The sequence below is a fragment of the Fusarium solani genome, assembly GCF_023522795.1.
Source record: "Fusarium solani strain SB1 chromosome Unknown bctg00000012, whole genome shotgun sequence".
Lineage (NCBI taxonomy): Eukaryota > Fungi > Ascomycota > Sordariomycetes > Hypocreales > Nectriaceae > Fusarium > Fusarium solani.
The window spans coordinates 1,188,455-1,203,121 of record NW_027072146.1 but is presented as its reverse complement, the minus strand read 5'-3'; the positions used below and the strand labels follow the sequence as shown (position 1 = coordinate 1,203,121).

General features: G+C 51.2%; 5 protein-coding genes across 5 annotated transcripts; 3 read left to right on the top strand and 2 right to left on the bottom strand.

Annotated features, from left to right (window-relative positions):
* Positions 1 to 308: 308 nt before the first annotated feature.
* Positions 309 to 3,361, top strand: MRS44_016390 (uncharacterized protein; the record flags this gene model as incomplete). The annotated part of the gene is made up of 11 exons (XM_065618013.1): positions 309 to 420; positions 483 to 514; positions 599 to 615; positions 692 to 748; positions 824 to 1,679; positions 1,744 to 1,904; positions 1,976 to 2,042; positions 2,091 to 2,417; positions 2,622 to 2,809; positions 2,870 to 3,160; positions 3,211 to 3,361. 11 exons carry the CDS (start codon positions 309 to 311, stop codon positions 3,359 to 3,361), a joined length of 2,259 nt encoding a protein of 752 aa, XP_065474085.1.
* A 993-nt stretch (positions 3,362 to 4,354) lies between these two features.
* On the top strand, positions 4,355 to 5,221 carry MRS44_016389 (uncharacterized protein; the record flags this gene model as incomplete). Its single annotated transcript, XM_046281364.2, has 1 exon — positions 4,355 to 5,221. The coding sequence occupies one exon, from the start codon at positions 4,355 to 4,357 to the stop codon at positions 5,219 to 5,221; it is 867 nt and encodes a 288-aa protein (XP_046131035.2).
* Positions 5,222 to 5,327: 106 nt separating this feature from the next.
* MRS44_016388 (uncharacterized protein) lies at positions 5,328 to 6,420 on the bottom strand (the record flags this gene model as incomplete). The annotated part of the gene is made up of 4 exons (XM_065618012.1): positions 5,328 to 6,021; positions 6,090 to 6,179; positions 6,252 to 6,279; positions 6,348 to 6,420. The coding sequence occupies 4 exons, from the start codon at positions 6,418 to 6,420 to the stop codon at positions 5,328 to 5,330; spliced, it is 885 nt and encodes a 294-aa protein (XP_065474084.1).
* A 462-nt stretch (positions 6,421 to 6,882) lies between these two features.
* On the top strand, positions 6,883 to 11,624 carry MRS44_016387 (uncharacterized protein; the record flags this gene model as incomplete). Its single annotated transcript, XM_046282058.2, has 13 exons — positions 6,883 to 7,142; positions 7,239 to 7,469; positions 7,531 to 7,688; positions 7,738 to 8,334; positions 8,426 to 8,633; positions 8,697 to 8,731; positions 8,823 to 8,969; positions 9,276 to 9,305; positions 9,363 to 9,499; positions 9,720 to 9,951; positions 9,999 to 10,506; positions 10,560 to 11,499; positions 11,553 to 11,624. The coding sequence occupies 13 exons, from the start codon at positions 6,883 to 6,885 to the stop codon at positions 11,622 to 11,624; spliced, it is 3,555 nt and encodes a 1,184-aa protein (XP_046131037.2).
* Positions 11,625 to 11,951: 327 nt separating this feature from the next.
* Positions 11,952 to 14,230, bottom strand: MRS44_016386 (uncharacterized protein; the record flags this gene model as incomplete). The annotated part of the gene is made up of 3 exons (XM_046276715.2): positions 11,952 to 13,546; positions 13,606 to 13,814; positions 13,881 to 14,230. The coding sequence occupies 3 exons, from the start codon at positions 14,228 to 14,230 to the stop codon at positions 11,952 to 11,954; spliced, it is 2,154 nt and encodes a 717-aa protein (XP_046131039.1).
* Between the last annotated feature and the right edge of the window lie 437 nt (positions 14,231 to 14,667).

Below are 14,667 nucleotides of genomic sequence, written 5' to 3'. Positions count from 1 at the left end.
GTTACCCAGAATGGCATCGCCGAAGGCAGCAGTCCGACCCACTTGAACCTCTCGTAGCGAAAAGCCCTTATCTCCAAGCATTGCTGCACTGCTGGCCGTCATCCGTCGCCAAGAGGGCTAGTGTAATATTTGTCAATCACCACAATGAATTGCACCATCGTAGCTGGGCCGTCATCGGCAAATGCAATGGCGTGCTTTGATGTAACCGGGCAGCCAGGATACTCAGCGCTTGAGCGCGCGTTGGATAGCACACCAGAGACCTGGAAGCGTGTGCTGCCTGTCCTTCAATCATCCAGTTCAATGCAAATATGTTGGCCATCAACCTTGTGCAGGTTGACCCGACATCCTTTACCAAGAAGCGCAAGCCCAACAGTAGCGCCTGCGTTCGATGCCATGAGAGAAAGGTCAAATGCGATGCCGGTGCGTATGCTAGCTTTTGGCTCCCCTAAACACACATTTGTCATTGACAAGCGGGTTTCTAGGGTCGAGAGAGGCCGGTGGTGGTTCATGCAAGGTCCGTTAGACGACGTGCCAAACCTGGCTTCCCTGTGAGCAGCCCTACTGACAGGGCATGCGTTGTAGAACTGCCTTACTTCAGGTGTCATCTGCCGGTAGGTTTGTCAGTTGACACAAGATATACCCCGGGCTGACAGAGGCCCAAATGAAGGACTCATCTAGATGGTCGATACAGAAGTGGCGCCAACACCGGAAGTCAAGATGACGATGTGGAAGTTCCTACAGGATCAGGGTACGTACAGAGAGACCTTGGCTATGTTGAGCTTCAGTATTCAATTTAGGCTTACTCAACTTTGGGCTTCTTCAGCGAGAACAACGGGGATCACGCATTTGAAGTGCTTCCACACTCGGCTGAACAATCCGACTCGGGCACAAACCGCCCGAAATCGCCAGCGCCTGATGACAGCTCTGGAGGGTCACTCGGAGGAATTGATACTGAGACGCCATATGACACTTTCCGAAATGATCAGCATGATACCAGTGGAAACGCTTCTCTGCCACAGCTCGATTTAACGAGTCAGTCCTTGCAGCCCGCTCAGCCACCAGCCGCCGCCGACCAGGTCATCTCAGATCCATCTAGATTTCCTCCGATGCGCATAGATCGGTTCGAGGCCTACGTGAAAGACAGCCTTGGATCATACGCTCCATCCTTCCTGCAACAGCAACAACACGACTATGCTTATCCCAATGCGAACACGGTAAGTGACACTCAGCACGACAGTGTTCTAACGGCCGGTCTTGGGCAAGATGCCAATTGGTTCCAGAATGGAAGAGCCGCTGGACCATTAGAGGTCAACATGTCCTCTCGTTCCACTCTCAACCTGGAGCAGCAAGCTCTCATGCTCGACTCGGCCGACATGGAATACCTCAAGGCGAAGGGTGCCTTTGACCTGCCTCCTCGAAGATTACAGGAAGATCTTGTTGAGGCTTACTTCGCCGATGTCCACCCGACTGCACCGGTCATTAATCGCTACGAGTTTCTCTCTGCTTTCCACGGGGGTGGAAACCCAAGCCGGCTGCTCCTGTTCGCCATCTTTACGTCTGGGTCTCGTGCCTGTCGAAATCCAGCGCTTCTAGACAGCAAGGGATCGAACCAGAGCAGTGCTCAGCGGTTTTACAGAGCCACAAAGGTTGGTCAAAGTGATCTTCACCTGACCGTTCCGGTGGGGTGGTTCGCATTCACTCCCCAAGGTTAAATCGGCAGATGACTGAAACTTGATTTGACAGGCCTTGTTGGATACGGGCTACGAACAAAGCCGGCTTGTCCGCGTCCAAGCGTTGCTGCTTCTTACCTGGTGGTGGGATAAGAAGGACGATGGAGGGAGAAACATGCGATCATGCGCCGTTGATGCAATCAACACCGCGCAGAGTATTGGAATGCATCGATGGTGAGTACAATGAGAACACCAGGGCTCACAATGAACCTGAAATGGGTTTTGCTTATTACTCATGCTCTCAGGGACCATTATCCCAAGGATGACCTAGTATTGGGGCGCTTGTGGAAACGAATATGGTGGACATGTTTTGTGAGTTACATCCAGGTGCCTCCCTTGCAGCCCTGACTCCAGAAACAGAACCGTGACGTGGCAGTCGCCGTTTCTCATGGTCTTCCTTGCATCATTTCGCTATCTGATTTCGACGTTTACCCGTTGACCACGGAGGATTTCATCGAGGAACCCGAGGTCGCGGAGCATCTCCATCGGTATCCATACCAACCTGTCGAAGTGGCATTCTCGATAGAAGTCATCAGGGTGGCCGAGGCTCTACATCATATTCACCAGGAACACTTCGTCACACAGCACCTCCAAAAGTCCATGACTGGCTCCATCGCGGAGCGCGAGGCAAACCTAGCGTCTTTAAGAGACTTGGGCCAGTCACCCCTACCCGCTGGTGAGAAGGGGGTAAGAATAGGCTTCCCTGATGACTACAACGACCATGGAATACGACTCTGCCGAGACTGGCTTGACCGAGTGCCTCAGGCCCTTCAGTACGATATAAATGACATCCAGAAACATGAATTTTGGCCGGCTTTTCTGCATATCCTATACTAGTGGGTTCTCCCCAACCTTTATCTCATACCTCTCACATCAGACAACTAAAGCCAGCCCAACCCAACCAGTACAAACATCATGCTGCGTTTCCGGGGTAAGGCAGTCGCTCGCCAGACCCAGGGTCGCGCAGAGGCCGAACGACTCTATTGTCAAGCTCGAGGTATCGCTGCAGCAACCATGATCAGCAGGATTCTTCGCAACGTGAGGGCGTATAACCAAGTACTCCGTTTCACCGGCCAGCTGTGACTTCATTCTCCCTCCTCCATCCAACCTTGTCCTCATCTGACCAAGACCCTTTCCAGTACCATCTCGCTCTTCAATTGCCTTATATTTTTCCTTATCGAAGGTCAGTCGCCAAATGACGAGGTTCAACGTGACGCCCAGACCAAGTACTCGTTGTGCCTGCACGTCCTATACGAGTTTAGCCAACTCTGGGTCAGCGCATCTCTGATCCACCGGCTATTCGAGACATTGCAAGCCAACATGCAACTTTCGAGACCTGCAAGCTCTTCCCTCTTTGACGCCAATCATTGGCAGGCACCTCTTCCGGGTTTGCGTGTATCCAGCGACATCACCGAATCCTACATGAGACAGTAAGTTGAAAAGGCCGGACATGATGAAGAGATCTTCTAACAAGGTTCAGGTTGCTGGCAATGGATTTCCACTATGAAGGCAGTAGCGTAGCTGGCTTGAGTGTTGGCCAATCCTCATCCGGGCTGGGAACAGACTTTTTCCCCCTACCAGAGCACCTCAATACTTTCTCGAGGATGCGTCGCAGCCGTCTCCAGACCTGACCCTCCCGCTTGGAGCCAGTGTCCCAAGTTCCTTAGATATAGAGCAGTGGTGCGTTTCCCCCTGTTTCCTTCAAACCCAGCCCGATAAAGATATGAATCCCTCTGAAGTTATGAAGCTGACCAGCACCGGGCAAACTAGGGTCAACTTCTTCGGCCTCAGCGAGAACCTGCCAGCCGACGACATCCACCTGTTCAGGTATCAGAAGGAAAATGATGGTCCTGGTTCGTATATATCATGATAATCAGCCCTTGAGATAGACTCGGCCTTTTCATTCGTGGCTTCTCCATCTGCAGTCCAAAGATTCACACTAAGCATGTGTGTCGACTTTTCTCAGCAACTGCGTGTCTGTTATGGAAGCATGTGATGAAAAAAGAGCTTGTACATAAACTAGACAAGTCTAGTATAGTTCAATTTCGCGAAAGGAAATCTAAAGGGGAAAGAGCATCATTATACAATGGTCCGGTAGAGCAGCGTTCGCCCGTCGACTTGTTTGACATGCTATGCACGGTGGCATGATCCTTGAACCCGACGACCGAAAGAGGAGGCATCTAACTCGGCTATCTTGCCAATCCGTACATAATGGGTGTGAACAAAGTTGAGTTTGTAACATTGATGGCGCCAACCCCATTACGATGGCTAACGGACAAGGGGAAGATAGACCCAAAAACCAAACCATCCCACCTTGCCCAAAGGGACATCTCAATCCAGTCACTCCCTGTGTGATAATTATGGGCCAAATGGCGTCATCTCCATCTTGCTAGGAACGGTATCGCCGGGTGCCGACTGGTGGTGGTGCGCCCCAGTCTTGCTGAGAGCAAAGAAAGTGGCCATTTTCAATCTCAACTATTTATCTATATTCAAGGCCACATGAGAATGGCCAAGAAGCTCAGTAACAGGGTACAACACTTCAGTCGACTCTTCATTAAGTGAAACAACATCCTGGCGCCTTGCCCACACACTTGCATCCAACGACTCTTCCATCAGACGCCAGCATGGCCCCCTCAAGCACGACGGGTTTTCTGACCGTCTCGGAGAACCCTCTCATCAACATCTTTTTTGAGGTTTCCACAACGCTGCCTATACCGCCCGACAAACCCACCATTATCCTCTCGAATTCGCTGTCCGCTGCCACCTGGCTTTGGGATCAATTCACTGCCATCTTCTCTAAATCATACACAATTGTCCGCTACGACATGAGATTTCATGGCCAGTCCCCTTTGTCCAACACACAGGGCTTTGATTACGAAGCTGGTCACACTGTTGAGGATCTCGCCTCCGACGTCATTAGGCTACTGGATCATCTTGAGATCAAACAAGCTGAAGCTTTCATCGGCCTTAGCATCGGCGGCAGTATCGGCGTCGTCCTGGCCGCACACCACCCTGGCCGCTTCCGCCGCCTGCTCATTGTCGGTAGCCGCGCCCACGGGACGCTTGAGGATGACAAAGCCTGGGACCAACGGATTGCCTTGGCTAGAGAAGAGGGCACCGCAGCATTAGCCAAACAGAGCGTTGCGCGGTGGTTCAAAGAAGAGTGGCGGACGGCGCATCCTGAGCTGGTCGCCAATATCACAGCCCGCGTTGGGACTCAGTCTCTTGAAGGATATCTCGCCAGTGTCGCCGCGCTACGGAAGCTGGACCTGTGGCCTTATGCGAAGGCTATTGTGGACAACGGCAATGCCGAAAAGGTTCTGTTTGTTGTTGGGGAGGAAGATGCGGCGCCTGTGGTGGAAGAGACCAAGGCACTCGCGACTCAGACTGGAAGTTCGGTTGTTATTATCAAGGATGCTGGGCATATAGCTCACATTCAGCAGCCCGAAAGATTTAACCGCGTAGTCGAAGAAGCATTGAGCGGAAGTTGAGAACAGATAGGTAAAAGAGTGGTACTCGATTGATGTACTATTGTATTCGCAAGCTTCCTCCAAGACCCATTCATGCTTGCATCTAGTCTTTTAACTTGAATAGACCTTATTCATCCTGCTTCCCCAACTTGATCTTGCCAGCCTTCCTCTGATCCACCCACGACGTGTTCTGCTTTCCCAGCCAGATGTCTCTTGATGCCTGCACTTGATCCTCAATCTCAGTGTACTTACCATCGGCCACATAGATGGACTTGCCGTGGTATTCAGAGTTCACTGCCAAAAATACAATTGCCCGTGCAACGTCGATGGGCTCATTGGTGGGGAGTCCTTTTTCCTCCCAAATCTTGGCTACCTTGGCTGTGAAAGGTGTTCTCGTGAACCACGGTGCAACCACATTTGCTCTGATCAAGCCCTCGTCACGTAGTGTGTCACGCAGCGAGCGCACCAGGCCGATGATTCCGTGCTTGGCCGCATTGTAAACTGGGATGCCGGGCGTGTCGAGGTATGAAGCCGCCGAGCCCGTGAGGACAAGGGAGCCATGGATTTTGTGACGTCTGAAATAGCTCAGCGCCAACTTGGTCGTGAAGATGGCGCCGCGAATGTTGACATCAAGAACAGTAAGCGTGGGCTCCTTGAGCCTCTGGTGTTCGTCAAAAGTGTCGAGAAATGCATCCTCAGCAACCTCATCTATCCCTGCATTGGCGAGGACAATATCGATCCGCCCATACTTCTCAATTGTCTTCTCAAAGATGTTAAGTTGATCATCCCAACTGGTAACCGAGCCATGGAAGAAGTGAACGCTAGTAGAGACAAGCAGTAGTTAGACGGGGTTATTTTCTTGCGCTTCAGCGGGATGCAAGGAACATACCTTTGAAGCCCCGCCTCGAGATCTTTGCTACTAGCCTCATTTGTGTCGAGAAAAGACACATTGGCCCCAAGTTCAGCTAGAAGCCGTACACTATGAGGCGTGCTCAGTTAGTCGCCTGGAAATTCACGGCAGAAAACGCTACAGGGGAAGGACATCACTCACGTCGCTGCCCCAATGCCTGTCGCACCGCCTATTATTCTCGAGTCAGATTCATCCGATGAGGTAGCGGACAAGTGAAGAAATATGAGATAAGCTTACCAGTGAGAATAACCACCTTATCTTTTACTTGCCCAAAAACTGGGTGGTTGACTGGAATATCAATAGAAGTCATTGCACTATATTTCAGCGTTGTTAATGTGAAACTGAAACGGCGTGGGATGGCTGTTGCTTGAAGGGATTTTGTAACTTGGGCCACTTTGTAAAAGCCTGTAATGTTGCAAAAGTACTAAGACTCGTCGGTAAGTGGAATCCTCGGATTGCGACATCTCGGTGGGTTCTTCAGCCATCTCAACATGTGGATATAACCTGGTGCACCACACCAGACCAGAACGGCGATGCTCATCTGGGTTTAGCTGCCCTAGCCCCTGGCGTTATTCTTTTGAATGTTTGCAAAGCTGCTCCCGTTGGTGATTTTTAATCATAATGTATGTGTAGTCAAGTCGTTAACCCTGGGCAGTGTTAGTTCAAGCTTCTACTGCTACCTAACTGGATCTAGGCTTCAAGACTTCTTTTACACCGGTAGATCAACTCAGTAAACCACCACAGTCACTGCATCAAGCAGAGCCTCAATACTATGGCAGCCAAGCACTGGGTCACGCAGGAAAGCGACATCATCGCCAATCACCATGTCAACCAGCCCAAGCCAATCCGCGTCGTGGTACTTGGTGCTGGCATCTCGGGCGTTGCTTTCGCTTACAAGGCAAGAGGGCTCGAGAATGTTTCATTTCAGATATACGAGAAAAATTCAGATGTTGGGGGCACTTGGTTCGAGTCGACATATCCCGGCGTGTCTTGTGATGTACCCGCACACTGTTACACCTTTACTTGGGCTGGGTAAGTGACGCTGTCGAAACATGAAGCAACAGGAGCCACCACACCTCACCCAACCCCATCCGAAGCATCTCTTTGTCTAATCTCATGATACTCTAGGAACCCCGACTGGACCAGAGTGTATGCAAGTGGCCAAGAGATCGTACAGTTCTATCAGCAGCTCGCGCGGGATTACGGCGTCTATGAGCATACCAAGTTCAAGCACCAGGTCGTGGATGCCAGATGGGATGACAAAGCAGCGCTATGGAAATTGACGGTCCTGAATCTCGAGACCGGAGAGTCTTTTGTCGATTCAGCCGAAGTTTTCGTCAATAGCGGTGGGGTTCTCAAGTACGTGAAAAAGACACATGACCTTTTAGATGAACCTTGATTCTGACAGGAAACGTTGAAGTAATTGGGCATGGCCATCTATCCAGGGACTCGATGATTTCCGTGGAACTCTTGTGCACACGGCCCACTGGGACAACAGTCTTGATCTGTCAGGCAAGAGAGTGGCCGTGATAGGATCAGGCGCGTCAGCTATCCAAGTGGTGCCAACCATTCAACCAAGTGAGTCATGAATACTCCTGTGAGACGTGAATCTGACCTTTTATTTAAGCTGTCCGGAAATTGGTGAGCTTCCACCGCTCTCCCTCCTGGATTGCCGCCGAGTTTGCCGGTCACTTCGCCTCACAGGGCCGCAACACAACCTACAGCGAGGAGGAAAGGAGGCGATTCCGGGAAGACCCAGACTATTTTCTCACCTACCGTCGCGAAATCGAACATGGCATGAATGCGCGCTTTCCATCCTTCTATCGCCATTCAGATGCCCAGAGACAAGGTGTCGAGAACGTCACCAAGTCGATGCGCACGCGACTCGGAAATGACCCAGAACTATGCGAGAAACTCATCCCCAAGTTTCCACTAGGCTGTCGGCGCGTCACGCCTGGCCACGGCTACTTGGAGGCTCTCACGGCAGACAATGTGGTGGTCGAGACATCCCACATTGCCAAGGTCACCGAGTCGGGGATCAAGACAGTCGACGGCAAACTCCACGAGGTAGATGTCATCATAACCGCAACAGGATACGTCACTTCGTTTGTGCCCCGGTTTCCCATCGTCGGGTTAGGAGGCGTGGACTTACAACAGGAGTGGGCTGAAAATGGTGCCCGGGGCTATCTTTCAGTCACGGCTCCATCGATGCCCAACTATTTCCGTAAGTTGGCCTCTCCAACACGGCCATTCTGTTGACTACAGACTCGCACACCCTATCTGTGGATTCTGCTAATGATGGGACGAAATTGCAGTGACAACTGGCCCAAACTCGCCAATCAGCAACGGATCTCTGATACCGGCTATCGAGCGCCAGGTGGACTTTGCCCTCGCCTTCATTCGCAAAATCCAGACTCAAGACCTGAGATATGTCGTCGTCACGGAAAAGGCAACATCTGAGTTCAACGAGTGGAAAGATGAGTTCATGAAGGGCATGACATGGACCGGGGAGTGTACCAGTTGGTAAGTAATCGTTGAATCAGTGCCACATACAAGATGAGATCACTAGCTCACATTGTTCAACAGGTACAAGAATGGGACAGTAGATGGCCCCGTTATCGGTATGTGACCAGACTGTGTCTCTATTGTCTTCCCAGAAGGCGGGACTGGTAGACGTGAAGAGAGGCTTAGACTAACATGGAACTGCTATAGGACCATGGCCAGGATCTGTGAACCACTTTCTTGAAGTGTTGAAGCACCCTCGCTTCGAAGATTTCGAGTACACATACAACTCAAGGAATCGATTCAGGTTTTTTGGAGATGGGCGCGCTGTATGTGAGGCGAAGGGATTACCTCTCGGTGCGTACATCTCATAGTTCTCAGTGTGTTATTAGCATGGCATTTCTAGATAGTATAATCAAATTGTGCGGCTACGTCTAGGTTCTATAAAATCGAAGCGTTCCAGGTTCTAAGTATAAGAAATAGATAAACAGGTATAAACCCTTCTTATAAAACAATGTAAACATCGTAACACACTTTTGCACCAGTCATGTTATCTCAAGTAGTGTGCTATACTATAGAAGGCGTGCTTTGCGCTATGTTTTAGCTAGGTAAGGTCGCAGAGTAGATGCCAAGCGTATGTTATCCATAGCTTAATAATCAAAGCGCTGAAGAATCGTGTTGGTCGCGAGGCAGGTCGGTCAGGCCATCCCTGTCCCTTGTTCTTGCGCATCGCCTAGAGCTTCTCCACAGGTCGCCTTCGCTCGGCGATGCTGAATTGGGAATCGCCTAGGATTGTTCAATCTGGGGACGCTGGAGGCATGGCCCCGACAGAGGCACTCTTCGCCGCCTCTTCGGATGTCCTCAATCCCTGGTCTACAGAGAGACTGGTATGATTGGTATTGATTCTTGCGTGATCGCCATGGATAACGGCCAAGACTCAGACTCTCAATAGCTCATCCTCACCCGCGATCGAGCATAGCTTTATAAAGATGGTTTGAGCCTCAAGACACAACATCTTATGTCCCTGGAGGAACATCCACGATATTAGAGCAACGTGACTGTGGCCTTCAGTCTGGATCATCAAGAACTGAGCTGTGTTTATCCCAGCTGATCTTGTTTACGTCTCCTTACTGCCTATTCCAACACATCATCAATCATTCAACCATGGGCTTGTGGGTCCTTGAACCGAAGTCGAGCGACAAAGTCCCTGGGACTGTTTACGTCGAACGAGAAGATGAGCAGTCGCGCATCAAGACCGCCCATCTCAAGACGGGTACTGGACGTCATGAGGGCATCATCCTGGTGCCCCAACCGTCCAACTCACCCAACGATCCCTTGAGTATGCTTCTTAGCCATTTTGAGGAATCGGGGCTGACAACAAACTAGACTGGCCCGAGCGGGAGAAGATATTCCATAGTTGGTTCCTTGCAATTGGCAGTGGCCTTTCCTCGGGAACGGCCTTCTTCCTAAACCCTTCGCACGGCGTCATGGCCAAGGAGATAGGAACCACGCTCACCCAGCTCTCCCGGTCCGTGAGCTTCCTCATGGTTGGCCTCGGCCTCGCTGGCATTCTCACGACGCCTCTGGCCCGTATCTATGGCAAAAGACCTGTCTTTATTGGATTAGGAATCACCGGCATCATCGGCTACAGTGTGATTTTGGCAAACCCCAAGCATATGCCCTCAATCTACGCCGGCCGTGCTCTCTGGGGAGCTTGTGTCTCTGGTCTTCAGTATCTCGTCAGCTCCAGCGTTGGTGACCTATTCTTCGTTCACCAGCGTGGCTTCCACCTCGCGTTGTGGCATTTCGGGCTCTCCGGTGGTAATGCTCTAGGTCAAGTCATTGCGAGCCAGATTGTGCAGGGGCAGAGTTATGTCTGGGCATTTCGATATGCGTGAGTCCCTTAATTTATACTTTCTTGGGAGAAACACTGACAGTAGCTCTCAGTGTCATCTTCATGTCAGCGTACATATTTCTACTATTCTTGCTAATCCCGGAGACCACCTACAACCGTTCAAAGAAGTTCGACACAGACATCCACCAAGTGCTGGCCGACGAGTTAGACTCAGACACCATCAGCCAAGATGGACCCATCCAGCAGTTGGAACACGACGAAAAAGCTAAGCCCGAGGTTGCGGCTGCCGTCAGTGTCTCAGACACTGAGGGCAGTGGCACACCCGAGAAGCGCAAGACATGGCTGCAAGGCCTGAAGCTTTACAACGGCCGCTTTAGCAACGAAAACTACCTCCGCGCGGTTCTGTCGCCCTTTGTAACGCTCATCCTTCCAGCAGTACACTGGGCTGCCTACGCTTATGGCTTGACCGTGGCCTTTGCAGCCGCGATATCGGTGTCCCTGGCACAAATCTTTACGGCGGCACCCTACAACTTCACAACCGGCGCCGTGGGGTTGACGGTTCTCTCACCCTTGGTCGGAAACATCATCGGCAACTTCATTCCAGGCCCCGTCGCTGACTGGCTAGTGACTTATATGTCACGTAAAAACGGCGGCATTTACGAGCCAGAGTTCCGCAATATCCTCTGTGTGCCAGCGCTCGTGACTGGAGCTGTGGGCTTCTGGGGGTTCGGGTTATCCATTCACTACCGTATCCACTGGTTCGCGCCTGTTTTCTTCTTCGGCCTGTCAGCTTTCGGTGGTGCCATTATGTCGCTTGTCTCCAACACGTATCTGCTCGATTGCCACCGAAAATACGCCCAAGATGCTTACGCTGCCGTCACGCTCATCAAGGCAGCCACGAGCTTTGCCATTTCATTCTTTGTTAATGACTGGCTTGCTAAGCATGGTCCAATCAATGTCTTCTTTGTCATTGGTTCCATCCACATCGTTGGCTGTCTCTATGGTTTGTTTCTCTATGTTTATGGCAAACGGGTTCGTCTACGCAATTCTACCTACTAGTATGGCTGCAGGACTAACTTGAACAGATTCGACTCGCGGTTCATACCTCTCAGTCAATCCAAAACATCCTACGCTGGTGCGGAAATGCTGAGTCCTAGTTCAACCAGATGTAACTGAGGACTCGATGAAAGTTGATTCTATTTTACCGAATACATGGATGGCTGGGAGCGGAAAGTCGCTGGCACCAACGGCGAGAGAGGCCAAGGCGGGCTCGGTCTCGCTAAGAACTTACTTGTCTTTGTAACTGTAATTTATTGACTCGGTACTGCCGATCTGACTTGGGACTTACCTATCTATGCACCCCCCCACGATGTATCTAGAAAACATGCCGGAAGTGCTCAACAGCGGGGGCTTTGAGGACCGCCCTTCTCTATAATTATACGCCCCCGTTTGCCCTATATTCTTTCTTTATTTTATATTCGAGTTTACTCGCTCGAATTAACAGTCTCATACCTACCCCGGCTTTGCCTTTCACTCTTGAGCGATGTAGTACTCGATACCGTCTTGGCTATCAATGAGATATCTTCGCCTGGCACGCCTTGGCCCCCCTGAACAGCTTGCTCTTCCAGCGCTCCATCTTCTCCTCCGCCCCTGTTTTCCAACAGGACAACTGGTACAGTCTTTGCCTTTTCCTCCAGCTCAGAATAGGTTTCCCCTCCGCTAAACACTCCATCTACGGCAGAGCCCTGGGAAAAGACTGCCAACTCGCTCGACTTCCAGGCCGGTAACTTGGCTTTGGATGTCGACCAGATGGTAATGATAAGGAACACCAAGGCTCCGAGAGTGACCGAGCAGTGCAGGGCGATCCATGGCCAGGCGATATTGTAGACGGTGACGGGAAATAATGTCTTTCCGGGGGCATTTCCTTTGCCGTCAGCACCGTTTCGAATGGCAATGCTTATGCCATGGGCCAGCTTTGCAAAGAAAGACTCCGGGTCATGGCTGGTCCATAATGTCTCGGCGATCGGAGGCTCGAACCGGGCGCCGGAATAATCAACGGCATATCCATTTGGAGGCCCCCAATCCTTCTCTGGTTGACACTTGTCTCTTCCCTCCATGCAGCTCGTGAATGTGCGCTTCATTAAGACGCTGATGCTATACACGGCTGCTTGCGTGATGGACCACCGCTTTGGCGACTCTGGGCTCCCCAACTCGAGGGGGCTTCTGCTGAACGCCCCGATGACTGGATCCCATGCGAGATAATCTTTGCCATATTCAGGAAGTTGGAGGTCTTTGGTATAGCTCGACTGTTTCGTCTCGATTTGCCAAGAACCTTTTATGCGCTTGTGGCTCTTCAGTGTAGTCGAATCCTCCTTCAATGTTCCGTTCCGGACTACAGCCGTGTATTGCTTCACGCAGTAGTAAAGCGCGCACTCCTGAGCTGAGACTTTGGGCCCAGGCCACTTATTAATTCCGGGGTCATCATCGCCTCTGAGATCTCCACCATCTTTTTGAGCATGACCACCATCACCAGCGTCATCAGTGTCATCGGCTCCATCGGCTCCATAAATTCTCCCAGACCCGAGGCTAACTGCATCTCTGAGGTTGGCGTCAACTTTGATGAAGCTCTGAGCCCATATGAGGGTATCCACTTTCGTCATAGCGACAGTCCTGTTGGGATTCCCGGTGCCAAACATGGCCATGTATACTCTATTCTGGTCTGAGATATCCTGACCATCGTTTGGGTTGCTCAAATACAGACCGTTGGGAAGGTAGTACTCGGTGTGCTTCATTTTATCGGGGTATGATTGGAGTTGAACCAACTCTGCGATCTGTGACTGATTTCTTTGGACGACGCGATCTTTGAGGTTGACCGTTATGTCATCGCACCGACTGCAAACAGCCAATGAATCGAACGGCTCAAACTCACAGTCTGCCGAAGAACAGGTATAGGCGACTTGTTGTCGAAGTCCCGCATCGCCATCGACATAGCTGAGCTTAATCGCAATCTCCATTCCTAAATCCGCCTGGACGGATAAGACTGAACCGAGCGTGTCGTACGTCTTACTGCTATCTCCAACTGTTGGTTATAGAGAACTTAGCAAAGGATCATCTTCGTCTTCACAGAGCTCCAGTTACCTTCCTTGAGATCATATTCATCGGTATTGGAGAAGGGCCGCATCCATGATATCTTCCCCAGAGAATAGTTATCCGCCTTGGCAATTGAAGCTTGATCGATGTGGCTTGTTTCTATCCTTATCGTCTCTCTAAGTTGCACGAGTTGTTGGGCAAAGGGATCGAGAGCGACAGTGAGGACGGTAACTAGAGCGCCCGCTCGTACGACGAACCTATTAAAGAAGATGGGTTGTCAGCCTATGGCCTAACTTGAGGGATTCCCGAATGCCAGTTCCTACCCGCCAAGAATGCGAAAGTCCAGCAGGACTTTAAGGCTTCCCAGAGGGCCGCGGCTCGCAGCGGAAAAGTATTCAAAGTCGACGAGGCGACGAGGCTTGGTCGAGAATAGCAGCCAATTCCATTGGCTAATAGAGCTTGCAAGCATGGCGAGGAGACAAACTCTGCTGGTAGTGGACAAGGTTGAAATAATGGCGTTGAGTGTCACCATTGGCCCGTCGAAGACGCGTTCACCATCGAAGTTGATGAGGAGTATCACCATGGCGGCGACGGCACCCGAGGCCAAGGTAATGGACCCAATTTCGAGCATCCATTGTCCCAGAAGCGACCCGTTAGAGATCACTCGTCTCATGGCGAAGTGATGAAAAAGAGTGACAATGTGCAACGAGGAAGCCTGAAGCGCTGGAGGGTTTTTTAGGCGCTGAGCGGAACCCTGCAAGTCCAGCCCGGTTTGCCAATGGCAGAAACAGATTGCCTTCCATCACCCACTCTCCCGCAAATCTCTCTGTTGTTGGTTGTGAATCAGGGTTTGGGGTTTCAGATGAAGGCGCCTGATAGGCTCATCCCGCAGATGGCTTGTGTCCAAGTGTGCTTGGCAGCAGCAGGCTTTGACCCAGCCCCTTTTTATAAATAACTCAGGGCGTTGTGTAGGGTAGCACTGGCACATTCGGATTTTGGGCCATGATGTTCCTCATTGACTGCTCGGCAGCTGGGGATGTTGGATTGACCCTGCCCAGCAAAGCTGACAAAAAAGGATGCACCTGCAGTCATCTTCGGGCCCGACCCAGA